This window comes from Sylvia atricapilla, chromosome 19, assembly GCF_009819655.1.
Source record: "Sylvia atricapilla isolate bSylAtr1 chromosome 19, bSylAtr1.pri, whole genome shotgun sequence".
Taxonomy (NCBI): Eukaryota; Metazoa; Chordata; class Aves; order Passeriformes; family Sylviidae; genus Sylvia; species Sylvia atricapilla.
In genome coordinates this window covers 6,949,626-6,973,962 of record NC_089158.1, presented here as the reverse complement: position 1 = coordinate 6,973,962, position 24,337 = coordinate 6,949,626, and the positions used below count along the sequence as shown (strand labels likewise).

General features: G+C 46.7%; 1 protein-coding gene across 1 annotated transcript in view; it reads left to right on the top strand.

The window, feature by feature from the left end:
- MED27 (mediator complex subunit 27) overlaps positions 1-10,954 on the top strand; it is an 83,563-nt gene extending 72,609 nt beyond the window's left edge. Inside the window, exons 6-8 of the mRNA XM_066332795.1 lie at positions 789-830; positions 8,009-8,086; positions 10,506-10,954. Coding sequence (XP_066188892.1) covers positions 789-830; positions 8,009-8,086; positions 10,506-10,640 — 255 coding nt within the window. The 3' untranslated portion in view covers positions 10,641-10,954. The remainder of the gene's footprint in view (positions 1-788; positions 831-8,008; positions 8,087-10,505) is intronic.
- Positions 10,955-24,337: the final 13,383 nt, after the last annotated feature.

Here is a 24,337-nt window from a genome sequence, read left to right as displayed (position 1 = left end):
AAAACGTGATTTGCAAGTCCAGGATTGATGGAAGCTCCTCTTGTTTTTCCCTGCTGCTTTTCCTTGACAGAGTCCAAGATGTTCCACAGGGCTGGGCTAAGAGAGAACTGACGTGTCAGTAGGAATTGTTAAACACCAGAGCCACTGGGCTGTTCATCAAGGACAGCCTTACCTTCCAGTCTGGGGACTAATAAATCTTAAATTTCAATTTTGTTCTCTGAGTTCCTGTGTAGCTGAGCACATGTTTAAGTCATGGATGTGTGCAGTTATCTGCAACCTTAAATCTCTCGTAGTGTGATTTTTGTCTGCAAATGTAAATGCAGTTTCCTGAGGGATGTTTTATTTAGCCCCAGTAGACCCAAAGCTTTGGCTTAATTCAGCTAAACGCTCTTTGTGTCGTTTGTAACTGAATCACTTATTCAACACAAGACAAGCATAAACTTAATAAAAATGCCCTCATTTTAGAAACACACTCAAGCTGATGTATATTTGCATAGATCAGCCACAACCCCATACAAATGAAGATTTTGCTTTTTTAAAGAGAACTCATTAATTCAACAGGTCTTGTATGTATAATTTTTTTATTGAAACTGCACTGAACTATGTTCATTCTTCATTGCAATACAAAGGAAATCTTATGTTATTAATTCTCTTTCTTGGATTCCAGCAGGTGAGAGTAAGGGGTCAAAAGAGTGAACTCAGAGATACATCTTTGTTGATCCATTTTCTCTCCAAAGCTGCTTCTTTATCTGTAGTAATATATAACTTTTTTTTTTTTCCTACTCTAGCTTGACATATGGTCTAAATCCAACTATCAAGTTTTTCAGAAGGTAAGTCTCACATCATTTCTTTCTACCTAAGGCACATATGTGCAATTGATTTTAAATATTTGGGCCCTTACGTTAAATAATTCAGAATTTATTCTTTGTCATCGCAACTTGCAAATAGCAAACAATAATTTGTAATGATGGAAAACTGTGAGTAGAAAAGAAGATCACTTCTGATGTTACTTAATTTGGATTTATTTCCCATCACAGTTCCAGTCCATGGTTTGGAATAGGAAATTGGAGATTATACTATACTAGTCTTAAAATTTCATGGGGAATCTCTGAGCCTTCCTTCTTCAGTTTAATCTCTTGGGGGAGAAAGGACTGTTTCAGGTTCATTTGGATTTTGCTTTGTTGTTTTCATTTGGGTTGGTTGCCTCATATTCTTGAATTTAATAAATCAGCGGAACCCCCTTTCCAAAATCAGTTTGGGAATATTTTCCATGACGTTATTTTTGCCTTCCCTTCTTCCCATGATGGTGTAAGCAAGAGGAGGGACTTACTGGAATGAATGTTTTGCCATAAAGTGAGAGAAGACCGATGAGAGAATGGCAGCAATAAAAATAAAACTGCTAAGAGGGTTAAAGTGTGTTTTAGAAAGATCTATATCTTGCTATTTTCAAGGAAGGGAAGATTTCTCTTTGAAGGCCTCTTGTCAGAATGCTGTAAGCTCAGATTGATCTGAGTTTAAATTCCAGTTTCCCTACCCTCAAGCCCCTGTTCAAGGAGCTGGAGTCTCCAGCTGCTGCACTGGCTCCTTTCATCCCCGTTTGTAGTTTGTGAAACAAATGGGGGTCAGGGACTCGAAAGGGCTCAGAAACAGGGGTCAAAACTGTGGCATCTTGGCTGTGTTTGTGCAGCTCCCTTCCAAGATTTCAGAGACAGTCAGAAGGGGAGATGTTTGACCTGGGATGTTACCCTGCTGGAGATCAAAGGACAACTTTTGGGGAGCTTGGTTGCTCTTCCTTCTCTGCCTGGCATTAAAGTGAATTTTTGCTGCAGTTGATTCTTTACCCCGGAGATTAGTGGTTTAAATATTCTTTCTATTTTAGCATCAAGTAGGGTAATAGAGCAGGAAGTAAAACAGCATTTGTTTATCAGCCTGCTTTAAAGTGATTCTTGCAGTGGAATAAATGTAAGGTTCTGGAATGACCTGCATCATTTCAATTTCCCAGTTGCATCATCTGTTTCCCAATTCCCACATCTCAATGTGTGTGTTTGGTGATACACTCATTTGGGCATAAGATTGTCCTCCTGGATGTTTTGGTTTAGAATAACTTGAAAGAGTAAATTGATATTGCTGAAATTTGTGTTAAATGATAATAAATGATCAGGTTTTGATGATATAATTGTTTAAAGTGAGATAACAGAGTACAGTAAGTGTCCAGCTTGCTTAGATGTCTATGTTAAGTGCTCAGGGTGCATAAATAAGTGGAATAAATTTCCCTTCATGTCCAGGTGATGCTTTCAGAGCAGAAGCTGGAAGAGATCAGTGAGAAAACATAAAATACCCCTCTTCCTGCTACCTCTGTGGCTGCAGTATGGATAAATGAGAATCTTTGTTCTCTTCCTAAGTTCCTATTGTCCAGTTTTCTCTTGATGAATACCAAATTATTAATATTTACAGGAAAATAAAAACCAACCCAGAAAGACTTCAGGGAAAGGGCATCCTGTAACCAGCTGAAAAACTGTCTGTGGGGGGGTTTTATAGTAGTTTTATAGATTTTATTGCTGGCTCTGTCATTGTGTTACCTTGGACAACTTCACCTCTCTTTGGCTGAGTTTCTCATCCCTTAGGCTGGGGTGATACTTGCTGACTTCACAGGAGCTCTCACTGAATTGGTTGCATAGAGCTCTCAGATTCCTGCCTGAGAAATGTGATAAAAATGCAAGGTGATGGCACCTTCTAATCAATAGATGGTGTAGATTGAGCTGAGAGTTGAAGTTAAGGCTGGGACCCACGTCAACTTTTCAAACAGGTGATAGAAAGTGCTGTGGTTCAGCATAGTAAATTCTCTGTGGTGCAGTGCTTGGTTTGATTTTCTCTTTATTCTCTAAAGCTGCACTTGTGTCTGTTTGTAATACCCAATAGTAGTGATTTAGCAGTAGCAGAGTGAGGGAAATACATAAAATAGCATTACAGAAACTATTATACTCTGTTACCAGGGTAGGATCTGTACTGCAGGATTTTCTGAACAAATGTTTTCATGCCACTAAAAAATCATGAGTAAATGTGTCAGAGCACATCTGAATGTTCTTGAAATGTGTTTCTCATGGCAGTCACCAGTGTGACAATGTGGAAGAAGGAAAAATAGGGATGAGTAACTGCTCCCCCCATGGAGGAGGCTGGACAGGCCTTTGGCTGCTGCCCTTAAATGTAAAATCCATCACCCCTCTGAAGGACAGGGCTCTTCCTCTTTAAAACCCTGACCAAGTTCCCAAACTCTGTCTTCAATGATGATACAACAACATCTGGAGCTCCCCAGATCCCTGCCTGGGGGAGCTGCAGCCCTGTCAAATTCTCACAGGGCTGCTGCACGACTTTCTAGGTTAAGGACCAGAGACCTCTGATCTTCAATCCAACCCTGTCAGACAAAGCTAAATTTGTCCTGACTTTTTGTTTGCAAACATTGGCTGTGTCAGCAAGGCTTTTCTCTCTCCTTCTTATTAGGCAGGAGTGTGTGTGATTTGATGGGGGCCAGCTCCTGGAGGGCCCATTACTGTTCAAGTGTACAGTCATTTTCCCACTTCCCTGGAGACTTCCTGAATCTGGTCCTGGGGTGAGCAAGCCTTACAGGCGCTGAATGCAGCAGCAGGGTTAGATCCAGAGAATGGAGCTGGGAAATAAGAGAGGGGAATGCTGAAAGGGCAGAAGCACAAGGAGCAAAGAAAAGGTTTTTCAGGCTTCCATGTTGGTGTGACATTTAAACTCCACAGGAGCAGCAAATGTTTTCATCTTATAAACCTCCTTATTTTAACACCTCGTGCCTCTTGATGCGAGAAGAGGAATAAAACAGGAAATCAGGAAAGATTTGGGGGCTTAAATCCTGGTATAAATGAAGGCTGCATAATTCCAGTCGTTGTGCAGAGGGTTCAAAATTCTAATTGTAAAGAATGGTGCAATGTTCGTAACTTTGCATTCAAAAAAGAGGGAAGAACATAGAATTTTGGAGCTGCTGTGAGTGGATCAAACTGGGAGATGGTGTCAAACAGCTGCTCAGTTGAGAGCAGCATTGCTGGTGTTGCTGGGTACTATGATGAGACTGGCTGTTTAAATCATATACAAAGGCTTTAAACCCACATATTTCATTCTGATCTCAGAGTTCCATCATTATTTTCACCTAAACAGTCTTACCAGCTTTAGCAATGCCACAAACTGGTTGTGTTTTTGCTTGATTTGCTTCTCCCCAAAGCACATTTTAACCAGAACCTTGAGAAGCTGTTTGTGAGCTGTGCTGTCCCAAAGTGATGGCATTTTCAGCACCACAAGGGCACATAAGTATTGTAATGTATGAAGATGTATTCTTGTCAATAATCTCAGAGTGAGATCACATGCAGGATGAATGCATGCATGAGATAAATCGTGGGCTCTGCTGCTGCTGCTCAGGGAGAGGAGCTGGGCTGTTCCAGGGTCAGTGATCCTGGGCAGGATCAGTCCCTGGCTCTCTTCAAGGACCTCCTTGAGCAAAATAAAACCTCTGTGACCCAGTCCAAATAAGCAGAACAAGCAAAATAATAACTAAACACTTCGTGAGCTCTGAAAACCACTGATAAATCCTGTGTTTCACAGAAGTGTGGTGGTGTTTTCCTGAACTGGGAGTGGGGAAGGATGTGTAAGGATCTGTGTGAGTTCATCAGTGCCTGTTCCATCCATCATCCTTCCCAGCACCTCTCAGGCACCACATTCTGTGCTCCACATTCCCTCCAGAGAGACTCAGATATGTTCCTGGAGAGAGGATTGAGTAATGGGAATCCTTGGAAATGAACAAAAGCATTCATGCAGTTTCCCACACTATAAAATATCTAAACACTAATAAAATAACTTCCTTTTTTTTCTTTCCCTTAGTGCTGTGATCAGCCTCTAGAGCTCATTGCTACAGGCTACTGTTAAGGCCATGAACTTACAAGGGTTTGGGAAAAAAAAAAGAATTTAAAACCTTCCAGGGGATTTTAAGAATCCCTTTATATTAGATGGAGTTGTCAGTGCTGTGCTTGAGGGAATAAACCAGTAAGTGGCAAGGCAAGCTGTGGCTCTTAAAGGAAGTTCTGCACCTACTTTTGAGAAGGATATTTCCTGGCAATGAGATAAAAGACAGAGAGAGGGAGAGCTTTTATAATTCAGTCATGTGATGGTTTTTATTAAGCCAGGTGTAGCTTCATTCACTTGGTCTGTGGTGGAGCAAAACTCTCCCTTAGGTCTTTGCTTTTGTGCTGCTTATCCCAGTTACAGGAAGCACTTGCTCAGCCTTCTCCACCTGTAATTGTATAATTTAATTTTTTAATGGATTTTCCAGCTTTGGGAATGCTGTATGACTAACCAGTGTCACCAAAGCCCAATAAAGCCATTTTTTGATGTGTCACCTTTGGAAAACTCAGTACTGTTCCAATGCATTGCAACTCCTCCTGTGAAAAATGGAGTCTCTTTGCCAAATTTGTTTTTTCCATGTTGCTGAAGTCTCTTTTGCTCAGTCTCCCAAGTGCTTAGTTAAACAATGGCTATTTTATTTAGCAGAATTTTGCTGCAGGAGATTGCCTTGTTTTTCCTCTTTTTTTTTTTTTTTTGACAAGAAACACAAGTGCTTTTCAATAGATGAGTTGTGAAATATTGAGCTCTTCTGCAAGATCTCTTGAAAATCCATTTCAAGGTCCAGAGCAGAGCTATCCCAATCGATGTGTGCTCCCCTGAATGTTTCCCTGCAAAAAGAAGTAGAGAAATTAGAAAGTGACTGATAACTTAGATAGCAGGAGGTAAGGCACAACGATAAAAGTGGAGTTAATAAAATAAAACCCTGAGATGTACAAAATATCATCCTACACCCAGAATAAATTAGTTTCTGATTCCAGCTTGGCTGGAAGAAAAAGTATGTCCCTTAAGTGAGCTGGCACATAGGCAGTTTGTTTTGCTGTGCTTTGGTATGAAATTGTATTGCCATTAGGAAAGCTGGGTATTGATCTTTCGGGATTTTTTTTCTTTTCCCCCTCCTCTCTTTTTTTTTCCCCTTTTTCCTCTTCTTTTTTAATCTTGGTCAGTTTGTGTTTTCTCTCATGTCTTTGTTATCTTGGGTGGTTAAATTCTCCCTCACTCCCATGCTCTGGGCAGTTTATCCATGGCCCAGCTCTTTTCTGTTTGCCATCACGTTCTTTGCTGGGTTGGGAAGGGGAGGTGGTTCATTCCTTTACTCTTCTTCCTCAACTTTGACACCCACTTTGATCTTTTTTAGCTATCAGCTCTTGCTTAGGGTAGAAGTCGCCTTCTTTTCGTGCAGAAGGCATTATTAGTGTTCCAGCAATGCTGGGATGGCTTTTATCTCCCCAAGGAATCTCATTATCTTTACATTACAATAGCAGCAGCATATGGGCAACTTTGCCAAAGTGGCCAGTCAATTTAAATTTGTTAATAGCAGTATTTTTAAGCAACTTCCTTCGGTGCCAAAAGAAAACAACTTTGTTGTTCAGGGGGAAAAAAAAAAACAAAACTAAAAACAAACCACAGTTTGTTAGAAGTAGAAACACAGCAGAAGGAGAACGGCTGCTCATAAATATCTTCAGAACTTCCTATTCTTTGACATGTCTGCTACCATCCTATAAAAGCACCATCTCAAAAAGAAATTCAGATAGCTGCTGGGGCTCGGGTTGGCTTCTGAGCACTACATGAGATGTGTTTAAAAGCAATGGCTGCTTTGAGTTATGCTGTGCTATTAATGCACAGTTCATCACATTATTTCTCGTATTTATTTTTACATGGTCACACAGAAGTGGCTAAAACGGGCCGAGGTCCATTTCATGAATATTTTTGCAAACTCACCAGAATGTGCAAAGTCCTGAAAGTTTTCCCTTTCCAAATGTCAGAATCACATGTGAGTCTGTGCTCACGCCGAACGGAGCCGCTCCCAGAGCTGGGTGTGTGAGAATGATGGGGAGAAGATCCTGTGTCTAAAATAGCAGGAAAACTCAGAGCTGGATTCAGACAGACTGATCTGATGGAGTGCTCTGAGGAGGAAGTTTGTATGGTGTGAATGAGAGCCTGGCTATACATGGATTTATTCAGGAATATATCTTTGGCAGAACCACCTCCCTGAATAGCTTCAAGCACGAGCCTCTCTTCTCTCCAGTGAAACTTGGAGTGCTCCAACTCTCTTTGCTGAATTGGACTTAACTGCAAATGGGGAACAACTGGAGTTAGCTGGGAATAGCAATGGGAATTGCAGTCACTTTGTCATACTCAAAGTTTTCTAAAGTCTGTAGACTGACCCTGAGAAGGGCTCCACTCCTCCATGTCAGAACTAGAAAATACAGTTAAATGACTCTCTATAAAGTCATGTATTTTGTTGGAAGCTTTGACATTACTGATGAGGACCACTGAGATTCATGAGTTGAAATCTGGGAAGAGCTCTTGTGGTTATGTTGTTGTTTTGAGTCCTTTATTGTCCAACCTGAAGAGTTTTTCCAATAATTTCTTGCATTCAGCCTGGAATTTCTAAGAAGCAGTGAGCTGTTGACTGTGCTGGTAACAGTTGACAGGCTGAATACTGCTAGAAAATTGTATCATAACTGTCAGAAACAACCCCTTCTGGAATAATTTTTAAAATGGTAGTTATTTTTAAAAAAAAAAGTCAGGATTGGTTAGTTTTCCTGATTTTTCTTTAATTATTCTTGTTATTATAAACACACATTTTATATGTATTGTGTCCATGTGCAATTCCCAGATGTATGAGCTTGTTATGGCTCTGTCTGGGAAATTAAAAAGCTTTTTATCAGAAATCTTTTAGTAAGGCAAGTATTTATAAACCATAATAGTATTAATTGATTCTTGATGTCAGAGGAAATGAAACAGAATTATCTTTGTACTCCCTGGTTTGCTACCTCCCCATGGATTTCATAATTTTCCTGCAGGTTAACACTGCTTTGTCTGAAATGAGGAGTGAATAAAGGTATTTTCTTTCTCCTTTGGTCCGATGCAGGTGACAGATCATGCAACCACTGCCCTGCTGCACTACCAGCTGCCCCAGATGCCAGATGTGGTGGTCAGGTCTTTCATGGTAAGTGTGTTGGAAAACACATTTTTCCAGCCAGATTTGAGAGTATTTGCAGTTATTGACACCAGGCAGTTGTGGTGCAGTTGGAACTTCCCCAGTTCAAACAAGCTGGAGGCTGTGATTGTTTGTGTCTCCTCCCCGGACAGGGATGAAGAGCTCATTCCCATTTCCCTGGTGTTGGAAAACTGAGCTGGGAGTGGCTCTTCTGTCCCAGGTGTCAGTATTGGCCTGGTGATTCCTGCAAAGCTCTGGGTCATCTGTCACAGCAGGAGGAAAAACTCCCTCAGCCAAGCTCTGTCCTCTGGCCCAGCCCTTTGACTGTTCCTACTGTGCAAGTTCTGGATGTACAAAATCTGCTCCACTGGAAGTGCCCTGGGAGGAGGAAATGGAAATTCCCAGTCTGTGTATTCCAGCCGAGGCAGTTTGCCCACTGTGGGAAGTGATGGGCATCATTCACAGAAGGTTCCATTTTGTTGTATCCAAACTTTATTCCTGTGGAATTTTTTGTACTCACCCAGCTCAGCAGCAGGTGTTCAGAGAAGCAAGGAAACACTGGAGTATTCAGATCTCTCCTTCCTGAATAAAATTAATCCAGTACTATTCTGCCTTGATCTACAGATTTAGGTTTATCCTCTTTAATTCTGTTTGTATTTAGAATCATATTTGTGAAATAATAAACTTGCATAAGAAGCAGCCCTGTTAATCAGAGGGTGAGAACAAGGAATTAAGATTCAGAATTCTTTCTACCAAGATGAATTTTGGCAGTGGAGGCTCTTGCTGTTCTCTCTGCCAATGGAGGATTTGGGGAAAGATTTTCTTTACAATTCTGGCTTTTTCCTCCATTTCCTTCCCTTCACCTGGAGCAGTGCAGGTGAGACTTTGGGAAACAAAAATCTCATTTTGCCATTGACTATCTTGAGGAGTGTTTAGCACCAATTCCTTTACATCCTTAATTTCCAGTGTGTAATTTCAGAATAGCCAGGCTCTTCTCCCTGCTATGCTGTATTGGTTATTTAATAAAAAGGCCACTAAGATGAGAGATCTGCAAAGTGCATCTTAAAATAATAGGTTTTGAAAGGTGAAAGCAACCATTACTGCTCAGATCCATGTTCAACATGGTCCTGAAAATGAGTGTTTAATAGAACAAGTGGTTTATGTGAGCCAAGGCCCTGCTGTATTGATCAGAGAAAACACCAAAACTTCCAACAGAGCAAAACCCACACAAGTGTCAGTATGTTGGGCCTTTCCCCTGTCACTTGTGCAATCCACATGACAGGATCTCTGAAGCCCTAATTTTCTGATGGGAATGAAGAACCCATTCCTTTCTTTTCTGTCAACACACATCTCAAGTGCACAATTTAACTTCATTTACCTATTTTTGTATTATGGCTCAGAAAATTCGATTTCTCGATAGTGCAAGCAAAGCCCATAGAGGCTGAAGTAAATAACAGCAATTTACTTGTAGAGTTGTGTTGCCCTTGTCCCCATATTTACTACTCAACCCAGACAAGATCTAGTTCTTCTGGAGGAGAGTTATTGACGGCCCAAGGTTTGGTTGCTATAGAGAAGACTCTGATGAAGATGGAAGGATTTGTTTCAATAAACTCAGCTGACCTCTTCTTCAGAGAACAATTTTCTCTTATCGATGTAATTCAATAGGACTTTAAATGACAAGATTCATGTGCATCCTTCACAGTATAAATCTGCTGGTCTAGGGCTTTTTCAGTTGTGTATCTCCTTGAGTGGGGAGTTGGGTTATGCAATGCTCATGCTGTGCGTGGTGATGGGAACAACTCGTTTCAGAGGCAGGAACTTTGTGAAGGAACATCTGAACTTAGCCTGTGTTGTTCAGCACTACTGGCCTTTTATTTGTATATATCTGTGTAGTCATCAGTGTAATCAGGTTTAAAATGGCTCAGTATTTTTATGACCAGTGAGTATTGATCCTAAAATCGCATTAGAGAGGAAGTTCATTAGCTGGATGTGAGAGTCCTTCTGTCTTCAGCTCTGGAGAGCCCAGCCTGCAGTGGGAGTGCAGCAGGGGGTGATAGATGGTCATGGCAAGAGGCAAACCAATACTCAGCTGGAGAAGGCACCATCAGGAACAAATATGAGGCGTTGCAGCACTCGCCTTCCCTCACCATCCTGGAGCTGCAAATGCCTCCTGCTCACAGGGCAGGAATTTCTATTAACAAATTTGCTTAAGTGACTAAAAAAGCAAGAGATGATTAATACGGTGGGAATTCAGCTCTACAGTGACCTTGTAATCTTCAGTGTGCTTGTATTTATAAAATCACCCTGCACCTCACTGGGGCCTCCAAAGCACATCCTCCATCCTTGCTGCTCCCACTTGACAAGAAGAATGACAAAAGGGGACCATCCATATCCAATTTTCTTTAATTTCTCCCTCTTTTCCTTTTAGACCTGGTTAAGGAGTTACATAAAGCTGTTCCAGGCTCCGTGCCAGCGCTGTGGGAAGTTCCTGCAGGATGGCCTCCCACCCACGTGGAGGGACTTCCGAACCCTCGAGGCTTTCCATGACACCTGCAGGCAGTAGGAGCCCAGAGCTGCCACCACCAGGAGTCAGGGACAGCCCTGATGGCTCCACTTCTGAACCTGCCTGTCCTAAACTGTGAGGTTGCACTGCAACATTTGACTCTGGAGCAGCCATCTGCCAGGCACATGTGAGACTGAGCCATCTTGGAGAAGAAGCTGTGTGTGTGATCTGAAATGATCTGCCTGGGAAGATCTGGCAGAAATTATCATTATTCTAAACTTTCATGAAAATATCCATTGTACAGTTTGCGTTTTGTGACAGAATTTGCCATTATGAGGACTTTTATAAGCTTGAAATAAATTTTGTATTCTCGAGATTTGGGCTCTTTGTTTTGTTATTGGGTCAGCAAAACCTTTGGGTTTGGTGTGGATTTTTCAGTACTGTTCTTTTCTTTAGGAAAATTTGAAACATTTAAACATGTTGGGGGGGGAATTGTTGCAAGGCTGCTTATCTGAGTGCTGAGGGTTTTTTGTGGAAGAGGGGATTATGGCATTGATTAAACAGGGAATTTCAAAGGCATATGGCAGCTTGGAAGATGCAGTGTAACTTTCTAAGACGGGGGGGAAACAGATGTTTCCCTTTACTAAAATTGTAATGAGAAATGTTAACAAAATCTGCATGTATTAAGTGATTAGGAAATGTGTGATGAGCGGTGACAGTCGTGGTCTACAACTGAAATAATTCAGCCCTAAAGCAGAGTTTCTGCAGTGCAGGTATCCAGTGTTTTTCCTAAATTGATTTAAAATGTACATGGAACATGCTGGATAAGGGCAGGATCCTCCCAGCAATCCTTGATCTTGGAAGGGATGGGAGAGTTCCATCCTGTGAGCCTTGGCTGTTTGTCCTTCCCCCAGACACAGGGAAATGTCCCTGGTCCTGTCCCAGTCTGGGGTGTAGTGGGTGGTGTCTCCTCTGGTATTTTCCTGGCTCCTCATCTCCTGTGTCACCCTCTGACAGCCAATTTGATTAATTCCACTTTCATTCCCACTTTTTGCTTCTACAAACCGTGAAGGCTTCAGTTAATCAGCTGACTTGAGATCTGGGAAGGGGAGCTCTGGAGGACCCTTGTCACTCCATTAATTGTCAAATAGACAGTGCTGCAGAGTTCATTTTGAGATTCCTTCTGCCTTTGGACAAGCTTCTGTTGCAGGACTGGCTCATGTGAAAGAGAGGAATTGAAAGAAAATGCATGTTTGTGACTGTGGAGACACAACATTGTCTGTGAAGGATGAGTGTGTGTTTGAGGTTTGTTAATAATGAGATCTAATCTTTTTTCCATGTTAATAATGATATTCCCAGTCACCAAACAGAATTACCATAGCAGTGGGATAATGGCCATTTCAAACCCAGCTGCAGTTGAATTACCTAATGAAAACTTTTCGTGCTGTTTTTTGACCCAAGCAGCCTCCTCAGTCCAAAGATCAGCCAAGACAGAACAATGTTTGCATCTTGGATGAGCCTGAGCCTTGGAAATAATCGGCCCCACTCTCCATCCTGTTCCTGTGCTAATTAGAAGTCCTGGCTTTCTGATAGCATAAGCATTTTTTTTTTTTTTTTGTTACTATAAAGGTCATAATATGATATCCAACCTGCTTTAGGCATTGCTGGCTGCTCCCTTCTGTTTATGCTTAGATAATGGTGTAGAAAGCAAATCCTGAGGTTCACAAAAGTACGCTGAGTGTGGAATCGTGTCTTGGCATTTGGAGATAATTAGTTGCAGAAAACAGCTTTGTCCAAGTCTGTTAATTGAGCCTGAAATTTTAAACCTGTAACTGGGGAATCTGATTTAAGAGTCACACAATCCACTGTAGGCACCTCAGTACAAAAATAATTTGTCTTGCTGATGTGCAACACAAACCCTTTTGTCACGTTCCTTCCCCCTGAACTGCAGCAGAGGGATCAGGATCTTCTCCCCTCACCAGGGTCCTGGGAGGAGCAGGGAGTTCTGTCCCTGCAAGCTTCGAGGGCAACAGGTTGGAATATTTTCATTAAGAGGAGTGAAACTCAGCTCAGGAGGTCCAGCAGTTGGGGTTCAGTCTGTGCCTGTCCCTGCTGGTTGTCCTGGCAGTCCCTGTGCCTGGGTTATCCCTGGGATGTGCATTTCCAAGGAAAGCAGAGGCTGCTCTGGGTGTGAGGGCTGGAAACTGGGAGGTCGCTCCTAAGTACAGAGCCATTCTCACACTTACAGAATTTCTGTGGGTTTTCTCAGCTTTGGATGCTAAGAAAAATTGAGAAAATGCTTGGTAATTATTTTTGTCGCCCTTAGAAAGGATGGGTGACAAAAAGCAGTTTAACTGAGGAATTAATGACTTTGCTCTTTACCACTGGAGTTTGTTGCAGTTATTAAAGCAGTTCCAATCTCTGAGGCAAACACCAAGGACCATGATCCAGAAGGAGTGGTTGGCTCTCACCTCTTCCAGAGCATCTTCCAGGCCTGCACTTCTCCTTATCCTCATTTCTGCAAGGCCAGCAGTGCTGCAGGAGCAGGAGTGGCCAAATTGAACAGAGAGAGAAAAGGAAAGTGATGCACATGCAGAAACAAAGAGTGCTGTAGTGGCTCTGGCTGTGACAGAGCTGAATCATCCCAGTGTGGTTGTTTCTGTGCAGGATCCATCCAGGTCTTCTCCTGCTGCAGGACAGGTGCAGCCCCTCGCCCTGGGCATTGTCACTTGGTGTCACCCACCCTGAGCCCAAGGTGCTCCTCTGGGAAGAAATCCCACTCCGTTTTCCCCTGTGCAAACCTTCCCACCGTGCTCCTGGTGCTGGCGAGATGCTAAAGGTTACAAAATCCATCTTTTTGCTAAGAAAGCAACTTAATTAATGTCAAAGTTTCTCTGGTGAAGGGAACCCACAGCAGATTCACGGCCGCTCCCCTTTCCCTCCCCACACCCCTCCCCAAACAGCTTTAATTTCTCTGCCAATATTGGACAAATGTAACAGGCTAACTTTTTAATTTTCTACTCCCAGGTCTCCCTTGTCCCCTCATGCATTTTTCATCACAGCTCATGGCTCCCTCCCTGCCTGCCCTGTGAACAATATTGATCGACTGATTAAGCCATCAAGCCATGGCAAACAACTTTAATTTTCTAACCAAAGCCTTTTAGTTCTCCTTCCTTTCTTGTGTATTTCTCGCCTTTCCCCCTAATTTTTAACGTCTGCTCAGAAACAAATACATTTTTTGAATTAGGCCCTGGGTTAATTGATGCTGTGCAGCAGCCAGAGGAATCCACTGGGAAGTATTTACCCAGGAATGCAGTAAGAGAGTGAGTGCTGTTCGCGTGGTCCTGTTTCAAAGCTAAACCTTCTGGAGAAGAGCTTGTAGAACACATGGGAAAGGTTTCCCTTTTGTCTTTGGCCTCTCCCAACAGCTTTAAATTTTACAGAGTGGAATCCCATCCCAGCAGTGCAGCACCCCTGGCCACACCACCTTGGGCTCTGGGTACCTGGCACGGCTCCTGCAGGTTCTTCAAAACCCCAAATCGACATCCTTGGCTAAACCCCTCTGGAGGCTCACAGATTTTACCCACCCCACGCTCTGAAAGCTGCTGGAATTCTGCAGATGTGAGAGCTGGGTTGCCTTGTAGAGCACTTTAAAGCCCTGATGATGATGAATCCCAGGGCTGGCAGGTGGGTGAAAGCATCTCTCTTGCAAACTCAGAAGGTGGTTTCAGTGAGGCTTGTCAGAATCGCTCTGTAGGTTTGCAAATTGCTTTTCAAGGTAGAAATGCAGCTTAAATATGAGGATATTTGTCTCTCACTGGCAGCCTCTGGGCTCTGTGTTGTGCTGTGGTGCTGCAGTCCTGCCTGGGGTGAGCAGGATGGGAGTTCTGGTGTGTGGCAGGATCCCCATCCCGAGCATCTCCACAGCTGCTTCTGGTGTCTCCAGAGCTGCGAATTCCAAAGATGTGGCAAAACCTTCCCAAAGTCCCCTGTCCATGGAGGGTTTCCACGAGGGCAGTGCCAGGACTGGTGCCTGCACACCCCTGTGGCTTTTTCCTGGGAATCCAGTGCCTCTTCCTCTGTGCCAGGACACCCAGAGCTGAGCCCCTGGAGGTGGGAGATGCTGGCAGGGAGGGGGAGAGGCAGGAGGCTCAGGGTCTCATTCCAGCTGTCACCCAAAATTGCAGGGAAACCTCAAACATCCCTCACCCCTGCTGCTGTGACCCCAGCACAGATCCGTGCACGGATTTAGTCACATCCATGCAAGAGGAGGGGCAGATCAGCCTCAAGCTGGCTCCTAACACAGGCTCCATCAGTGAGTTTGGCCCTTCAGGCCGTGTCCTGGTCCTCCTCCCTCAGCACTGAGCAGGACCTGTCCCATGGTGGGTGAATCTCACAGCCCAGGCTGAGGTCTGCCTCAGTTCATCACCAACACTCCACTGCGAGTCAGGGCTTCTGTTCCAAACTCACCTGGTGTCCTTCAGAAGAGGAGATTTGCTGCAGGTAAACTGGTTTTCTTCACATCAGACATCAGCTGTTTCTCCCATGGTTATTCCCTGGTTGGAAGCAGCGGGGTGAGGAGGGAATTGGATGTTTTGTGAGCAGCACCCCCAAATCAAAGCTGGCTCCGAGTCGTTGAGGTTTGTGTCTCCTGTCTTGCTTTGAGGGACAGTGATTGCAATATCAGATAATTAATTCCTAAAAAGACATGTGTGTGTCATGAACTTCTTAGAATTTGTGAGGTTGTCTTTCTTCTTCCGTTTTAAAAGCAAATGATCAAGAGACATCTCCAGACTTGCTCCTTGTTAACACAAGGAGAGCAGTGACCCTCTGGAAGGGCAGGGGTGTGTCCCTGCAGCAACCAGGATTTTTTATCAGCTGGCATTTTTATCCTCTGTAAAGTTCAACAGCAGCACTAATACCTGATTACTGGATTTGTGTCATAAAAATGAAAGGGAGATTAAAAAAAAAATGAAGTATGGCACAGGAATGTAAATGCGCTTTTATTGTCCTTTGAGTTGGGAGAACCCAGGGACAGCTGAGCATTCCTCATTTTATTTACTTTTTTATGTTAATAAGGAGGCTAATTTAAAATGGGAGTCCTTGGAGTTGGTAATAGACAGGGTTATGCTGATTAAAAAGTTGCTCTGAAAACCAGAGGGCCAGGATCAAGGACAGAGAAGTTTTGTTATTCAAGAGCTGAGACTGAACATTTTGGGTTTAAAAGTGCCCCACGCTCTGGTCTTCAGCATCCCCAACAGTTCCTGCAACTCAGCTCAGGAGTATTGCCAGAAAACAACAAATATGTGAAAAAATATTAATGGTGAGATCATTTGGAATTCATGAGAACAAATATTTGCGTCGAGAACGTGCTTCTGAGAGTGGCGCTCGGGACAGTAATGCAGGCTGGGATTTATGTTCCCAATTACAATTAACCCGTGCTGCCAACATCGCAGCTCTTGAGTTTTCACAACAAGCTGCTCATTCGGCATCTGCAGGTGAAGAATTATGAGCAGGAAAATTCGGTGTAGCCTTGGTATAAAAATAAAGCTGATGGAGGGGAGCAGCCGCCTGTGCCTGTGCAGCGCTGCCGTGCCCTTGTCTCTCACCATCTGCACTTCCTCGCTGCATTTTTGGGTTTATTAAGGTATTTTTAGCCACTTTTTTTCTTTCCTTACAGCCTCGCTGCTGTTGACAATCCCTCTTTAAAATCGCTGCAAAGAAAGCGGGAGCGCTTTTTCCAAGTGTCCGGGGTGACAATGGGCGGTGGGTTCGGAACAATCCCGAGGGCAGCCACAGGCGGAGGTGACCTGCGGCCACCGCTCATTTTCTGCCGGATAAAAATACTCCTCCAGCCGTCGGTTCCCGGAGCTGGAGGGGCTGGAACCTGCTGGGGGACCTGAGGGGGAGGGAAATGTCAGCTGAGAACGGGAGCTCGGGAGAGGAGGCGGCTGGCAGGGAATAAAAGCGGTCCCGGAGGGGGACAGAGCATCCCGCCCCGCGGCAGGCACAGCCAAAGGCAGGCGATGTCCCGAGCTGCTGAATTGGAGCGAAAATTGCGAAACCACGACCTTAACGGGAGGCTTAATTAGATTTTGTTTTCTTTCTGTGAGGTTTTAAGGCAGCTCTCCTATAAATCCTGCTCTCATGATGAATTCCTCCTGAGCCGGGAGGTGACTCTGATGAAACGCTCACGCGCGCTTCCAAACCCCTTCTTCTTCCTGAGCTTCCCAAACCTCCCTTTTCTGACAGAAATCTGCTCCCAGCTGAGGGCAGATAGAGAAACCGTGCTGGTCCTTCACATCAAGGTCTGCTCTGCTCAGGGCCCTGTGGATCCCTGAGTTTTTGGGTGGTTTTTTCTGCCCTGGATCTGTGGATGAAGCAGCTGATGCAGGATGTGCTCCTGGCTTCAGCTCCGGTGCCACATGGGTCTGAGGCCGTGGAAGGTTAGAGCCAAATTAAATTCGTTGTATTAAGTACCTTTTCTCCTACAGAAAAACATGAGGCAATTAATCCCAGAGTATCCAACAAAACGCACCAAGAAGCAAAGCTGCCAAGCTCTCCGGGTTTGCTTTTTTTTTTGTTTTCACTGAGCCCCCTCGCTGTAATTACAAACCTCCGTGAAATTAAAACTGCAAATTGCTGAGGTAGGAGAGTGGAAAGGCCGGGCTGGAAAAATTTAAATTGCTGTGATAGGACATTTTTTCACCCTTAAAGCAACAACGGGGGATGAGGAAGGAATTCCTGCCAAACTCACCTGACAGCCGTGTTAATTGTGCTGGGAAAATACAGGTGAACTCTCAGTATCATCCCTGCTGGTCCCTGGAGAGTTTGCAGGTGTGCAAACTCTGTCCTCTGCAAGGCAGAAATTCCCCAACTTGCTCAAGGAGCTTTAAAACCGTCCATTTTCCTCACAGATTTACCTCTAGTCTTTGGGTATAGTCCCACATTTGACGCCTCATTTTTCTGTTGCATCAGTTAAACTGGTTTATTTCCCTCTGTTAAAAAATCCTTTCTGTGGTTTTACTGCTGATGGACTGTTACAAAACTCAGCAGAAAGGTTGGCATTTCGTTTTCATCCGTGAATATTTTTTAAGGATTTTCTTGGGGGAGAAAGGGTGGTTCACCACTGCTTAAAAAGCAGTCAGACATGGGCAGGCTCTGAACTAGAAAAGAGCTGAGTTATCTCTTTTTTAATACAAGCCACGTTATAGCACGAGGTGTAGAAATCGATACACCCTCACCCTGGTTATCAGGAGAGCTGAAAATATTCAACATTAAATAGTGGTGGTATAAACAAAACCTAACACCTTCAGCCCTTGAGATTAAAAGTGGATTTACTTTATTTTTCCCAAGTCTGGTGCCACCAGGGCTCTCTGCACAAGCACGGTGTGAGAATTGCTGGGTAGAGCAAGCAAAGCTTTTGAAGGGCACTCAGAAGGCAAAGTAATTAAATTTTTTAAAAAATGAAACAAAGCAGAAACAAAAAAAAAAAAAAAACCCACCTTGAAGTCACTGGTTTTTAAGGTGCACTTTAAATCGGTGTTGCCAACAGAACTTTTCTCCTGGAAGGCCCTTAGCATGGAGTAATGTGCTTTTGGTCTGCTTGGATGCCATTTGTGCTCTGTTGTTTTATCACCTTTAGATAGAACTGGTCCTTTTAAGGCTCCTATTTCAAAGAAATAACTTTGGGATACCTGGCATTTTGTCCTCTTCCCTTTTTATTTCGAGGAAGCTGCAAAAAAAAAAAAAAAAAAAAGAGTTTCTTGGCTTTTCTTTATTGCACTCAAAGGCCATTGGGGCTGAAGGGTCTCCTGGCTGGAAGCATCCTTCAGCCTGAGCTCTGAGGTGCCTTTGGCACTCGTGCTCCTCTCTGTCCTCCAGGTTTGTGCTCAGATTTCAGCAGCTTTCCCCCTGTGCTCAGTGTCTCCTGAAATCAGAACAATCTCCTGAGCTTCACCACAACGAGCAATGCTGGGGTTTTTTACTGATCATGGAAAACTGCATTTCTTTAAAATGTAAATTTGGAAGAAGAGTTATATTTACATCTTTCATCCCTCAGGTATCACAGGCTGTAGAGCCTCTGTTTAATCGTGGATTGATTGATGCCAAAGGGAGTTTTCCACTGGCTTCCACAGATCTTGGACAGGTCCCAGGGTGCAGCAATGCAACGGGGGCTGCAGCAGCTGTTAAAGCTCACGGGCTGATGCTGTAGAACAAGTGGAGATGCTTTGTCAGCCTGAATAAAACACAGGAAGCTCGTGGGCTGGATCTGACCCCTGGAGCAGCAGGAGGTTGGAGATGGGTCTGGGCAAAGAGCCTGGATTCCAGTGTTGATTTAATGACCCCTCCAAGGCTGTCCCTGCAGCTTCTGACTGAGCTTGGGACATTCTGGAGACAGAGGGGACCTGGAGGGTGGCACAGGGACATGGGTGTGCTCCAGGGGTGTCCATGGGGGCTGGGATTAGGGGTGCTGTTTGATGCTCATCTCAGTCAGTGTGTGGGAAGGGGAAATGAAGCCTGATGTTTCTGAGGGAAGGGAGAGAAAGGATCCAGATTGATGCCTTAAGTTTTAGCTTTTATATTTTTCAGATCAGTACTGCTTTAGTGTGTGACTCTGAAAGTCCACAGTCTGTCAGATGCTCTTCTCCTGTTTCATTCAGACAAAACCATTCCTCTCTAGGCCTGAAACCCAAGGACACCCAAGGATGCTTTCTCAGGCACTGAAAAATGTAAATAACAGAGAGCTAGGGTGGGGCAAACTGAGGGAATGGGACTCCATTACCTGAAGTTGTAATTGAACAATTAACATCTGATATGCAAACAGACCAAACTTCTATCTGTCCAAAAAACCCGTGATGGTTGTCCTTCCTGGGACTTGAGACTCCTGCACTGCCCAAGGTGTCCCCTTTGGAGGATTTTCAGAATACCTACCCTTAACTCTGGGTAGCCTCTGTTCCAGGGAGTCTCTCCAGGCATCAAGACCTCAAGAAGAGGGATGGGGGGTGATCCATGGGGAGACCCCCCCAGTCTTTGCACCATGCCATGGACAAGGGGCTGCCAGGCCCCCAGTGCAGGCTGGAGGAGCACTGGCCTGTCCTCTTCTCCAGCCACTCAGTTTAGGAAGCTGTTTCTCCCCCCAGGATCTGGTTACTGCTCTGAAATGACTCCACACTGTGTCACACAGCCCATTGTGTGGGGGGCACGTGCTTGGGTTTGCCATTAGGACTATCCATAGGTGTGGTGTAACATGGACATAAATCACATCACCTTTTTTTGTAACGGGGTGGATCAATGTGTGCTGCAGATCCCCCGCTCCTCACATCCATAATGATCCCTCTGTCTGCAGCACAAGATTAATGGCACCCCTTTGGAGAGCATTAAGATGGCATTATCTGGAAAGAGAGCAAACACCAGCCGAAATTAGGATTGGAGTGGGATTGACAGTCCCGCTTGCTGTGGGAAAAGGTGAGTGATTGCTTGTTCCCATCAAAAAGCCCCCAGTGCACAGGTTGGCAGCAAAGTGTGGGCAAAGTTTGGCTCAGGGTGGCTCAGCCTCAGGGCCAGGATGGGGTTGAAGGAGACAAACGGTGACACAGCTCCAGGAAATGCTGGAGCTTATCCAGAGCATCACCCGCGGGTTTCTGAACACCAGGATTTCACACGCATGGGAATAACGGGTACCTTCTCACACACAGCCCTGCATGAAGAACTGATGGGTTTTCTTTCAAAGATCTAAAATCCGAGGGGTGAGACCCCAAGAGAAGCTTCAAAGCCACCGCCCTCCTATCACACTCGTTCCAGAAGCTCAGTGCAAGGAGCAGATGGAATTGTCACAACTTTCCCCCTTTCCTCTGCTCCCTCTCCATTCCCAGCTCTGCTCCACGACCTGTGCACAAAGGTAACTCCTCCACGTCCTCTACTCGTCCTGCTCTGAACTATTCAGTTTTCTTCTGAGCTCGGTGCTAAAAATACTTTAAAGGTAAACCCTGGGGTGGCTCCTTCCACCGGTTCATTGTGCTCCTGCCTCCTCCTTCCCCAGCAATTCCCCACAGCCGAGCTGGCCCTTTTATCCCAGTGAAAGGTGAGATTGATCTCCCCACTTTACAAAGGGAGGAGAAACACGGCCCCTTTCATCCTCTCCTTGCGCAGCCTGATCTCCGTGCCCGCTTTGCCTCTGATGACGGGAGGGTTTTAATCCGAAAGGATGGGAAATCTTTGCCTTATCAAAGAATCCCCCTGCTCGGCCAGGGCCTCAGATGGGGGCTGCAGCCAGCAGGTGGAAGAATCGGGGAGCAAAAGGGGATGTCAGGCTCAGGACCCAGCCCCAGGTGTCTGCAGGGATGGGAGTGCAAACCCAGCCCGGCCGAGCATCCTCTGGCCCAAACCCTGGGGCAGGAGCCACCAGCCAACACTGAAACCCCAACAGTGTCTTTGTGTAATTCCCCCCTCCACCTCCCTCCCGATTCTTCATTAACTCCGTTGTTTTTTAGCGTGAACACCGGGGCTGTAAATCTGAGGCCATTTCGCAGGTTAGGTGAACTGTGAAAAGCAGATTTGCACAATTTGCAGATTGCTTGTTGAGGTGAGAGCTAATGCTGCTGACTCACGAGCTGAGCTGATGCTCTTGGCAATCCTTCCCCACTCTCCAGCTATTTCTATGCAGCCCTTCACCCCTCTCGGGTTTTGGCAGCATCCAAAGTTTACTCTCAGAGCCGAAGTTTTCTGAATCCAGCAAAACCACCTGTTTTTTTCCCCCAAATGATGCAAATGCGCTGCAGTCTCTTCCAGACCCTGGCCCCAAACCTGCTTCTAAGCCGTCTCAGCTCAGACCAGCAATTAGTATTCAGGCAGGAGAGCCTTGGGAGCGGCAGGAATGCCTGGGCTCCATCTTTATTCATAATCCAAAGGCGTGTTTGCTCTCTGGGCTGAGCTTGCTGCAGTGCTGGAGCAGCCGGCTCCTCCTGAACCCCACAGGACCTCTCAGGTGCTCCGAGCCTCTGCTGGTTTTTAGCATTTCTGGATTATTTCTGGGCTCAGGCTGTCACCCAGCCCGAGAGGGGCAGAAACTCGGGGCTGGGGGAGCTCACAGGGGGAAATGTTGGGGCTGGGGGGCAGCAGCCCCTCCTGCCGTGTGTTCTCTGCCCATCACACCCACCTCCTGCTGCTCCTCATCTCCTCTGCACGCTGACATAAAGCTGCCTCCAGGTACGAGCTGGGTTTCCATTGATCACTTGGAATTCTGCAGCAGGGCAGAAGAGAAAGGTTTTCCTGCCCTGATCACTGCTCCCACCGACCCCGCAGCTCCAGGGCCTCCAAGAATGGGGGAAAACATTTGTTCTTCCAGAGCCTTTAGACTGGCATTTGTGCAGAAATGAGGATTTCTTTAATCTCGGCTTCTCGCTGGGGTTTGCATCCTCCTCCCAGTGGATAAGGAGCTCTGGAAGTTTAGCGGCATCTCCCAGCCCCTGCTGTGTCCCCGGGCTGGGATTTCTGGGAGGAAAGGGTGAGGAGATGTGATGCTTTTGAGGAGCAAGTTTTGATCTCTCTGGCTGGGCCACCGCGGTGTCCTGAGCTGCCACAAGACCAACCCTCACCAGCTCCGTGCTCACACCGCCCGGGGAGAGTCGGTGATAGATTAATCTGAACAAAGATTGATCAATAATTTATGCTGGTGTTTTCACTCACCTGGGGCTCAGACAGACTTTGATATGATTTGATGGGGTCGGACACACCCCGCTTTAATTAAACATGATGCTGAAAATTAAAAGGAAAACCTATTGGCTACTGGAACTGAAATCAATCTGCGATCAGTAACAAGAGACTGATTAAAGAGGTGATGCCCGGGAAGGAGCGGGCAGGTTCAGCAGACGCTTCCTGAAGGCGAGATTAGCGGGACATATTGAATGTAAATACAGCTATTGGCATTTTGTCACGGCGTGGCCTTTAGCAGCCGAGCTGTTTGTGTGCCGTGATGAATGGCTTTGCACCAGGGAAGGTGCTGCGGGAATTCAGGGCTGAGCTGGAGCCTCTCCCGGAGCATCGCGGGGGGGTTGGATGGGGACAGCGGGGAGCGGCCGAGCCGAGCTGAGCCGAGCTGAGCTGAGCTGAGCCGAGCTGAGCTGAGCCGAGCTGAGCTGAGCTGGACCGAGCCGAGCTGAGCCGGACCGAGCTGAGCCGAGCCGAGCTGAGCTGGACCGAGCCGAGCTGAGCCGGACCGAGCTGAGCCGAGCCGAGCTGAGCTGGACCGAGCCGAGCCGAGCTGAGCCGAGCTGAGCTGAGCTGGACCGAGCCGAGCTGAGCCGGACCGAGCTGAGCCGAGCCGAGCTGAGCCGGACCGAGCTGAGCCGGGCCGAGCCGAGCCGAGCTGAGCTGAGCCGAGCCGAGCTGAGCTGAGCTGGACCGAGCCGAGCCGAGCAGAGCCGAGCCGAGCTGAGCCGAGCTGAGCTGAGCTGGACCGAGCCGAGCCGAGCTGAGCCGAGCCGAGCTGAGCTGGACCGAGCCGAGCCGAGCTGAGCCGAGCCGAGCTGAGCTGGACCGAGCCGAGCCGAGCTGAGCCGAGCCGAGCTGAGCTGGACCGAGCCGAGCCGAGCCGAGCTGAGCTGAGCCGAGCCGAGCCGAGCTGAGCTGAGCAGAGCTGAGCCGAGCCGAGCTGAGCCGAGCTGACCCGAGCCGAGCCGAGCTGAGCTGAGCCGAGCTGACCCGAGCCGGACCGAGCTGAGCCGAGCTGAGCCGAGCCGAGCCGAGCCGAGCCGAGCTGGACCGAGCCGAGCCGAGCTGAGCTGAGCCGAGCCGAGCCGAGCCTAGCCGAGCCGAGCCGAGCTGAGCTGAGCCGAGCCGAGCTGAGCCGAGCCGAGCTGAGCCGAGCCGAGCTGAGCCGAGCCGAGCCCCTGTGCCCACCTCCCCCTGCCCGGCGGTACAGCCAGGAAGGCGGCTTGGCTTTCCGGCAGGGATTTGACCTGTGCAAAGGCACGGCAGGGATTGGGACCTGCTGTCCCGGGTGTGCCCCTGCCTCTCCTCTCCCTGGGCCGGGCGGGAGCTGCCGCACAGCCCGCTCCGGACCGGCAGCAGCCCGCGGGTTAATTGCGGAGCCATTAACTCGTTCATTAAGCAGCGCTGTGATCGCCCAGGGAAGCGGAGATGCTCTCTGGTGATACAGGAACCAGGTGGGAGCCAGAGCTGCCAGCACAGGACTGGGGATGTGGGGAAAAGAGAGACAGAACCACCGCTTTCACTGCGAGATCCCCACCCTGGGCCACCCCTCTGCTCTCAGGGCTGTGGCTGGGGAGAGCCTCGAGCACTCCTGGTCACAGCTCAGAGCCTGGAGCATCCCTGGGTGCGGGGACATTGCCCGCCTCGCCTTGCAGGGCTGGAGGTTTCATCCGGAAAGCAAAGAGGAAAAGAAGCTGAAATGTTTCCTCTGTTTCCACCCTCTCTGCTGCTCCATACCAAACAAGAGTTTTGGCAGCCCCATGTGTCCCTATCCTTGGCTCTCCTCTCCATGACAGAGCCTGGAGTGAGGACAGGGATGGGGACACGGATGGTTCCTTCCCTCAGCTGCTGCAACTGCTCTTTTTTAACTTCCCTGCCAGTTCACAGGAGGAAAGAGACTCTGGAGAAAGAGGTCCAGGATTTTAAGAGTTTCAGAGGGTGGAGGCAGGAGATGGAGTCCCCTGGGCATAAAGCACCCTGGAGTTGTGCTGTGAGAAATGGCTGGATCTGGGGGCAAGGAGGAGAAGCCTGCCTAAGAACAAGGT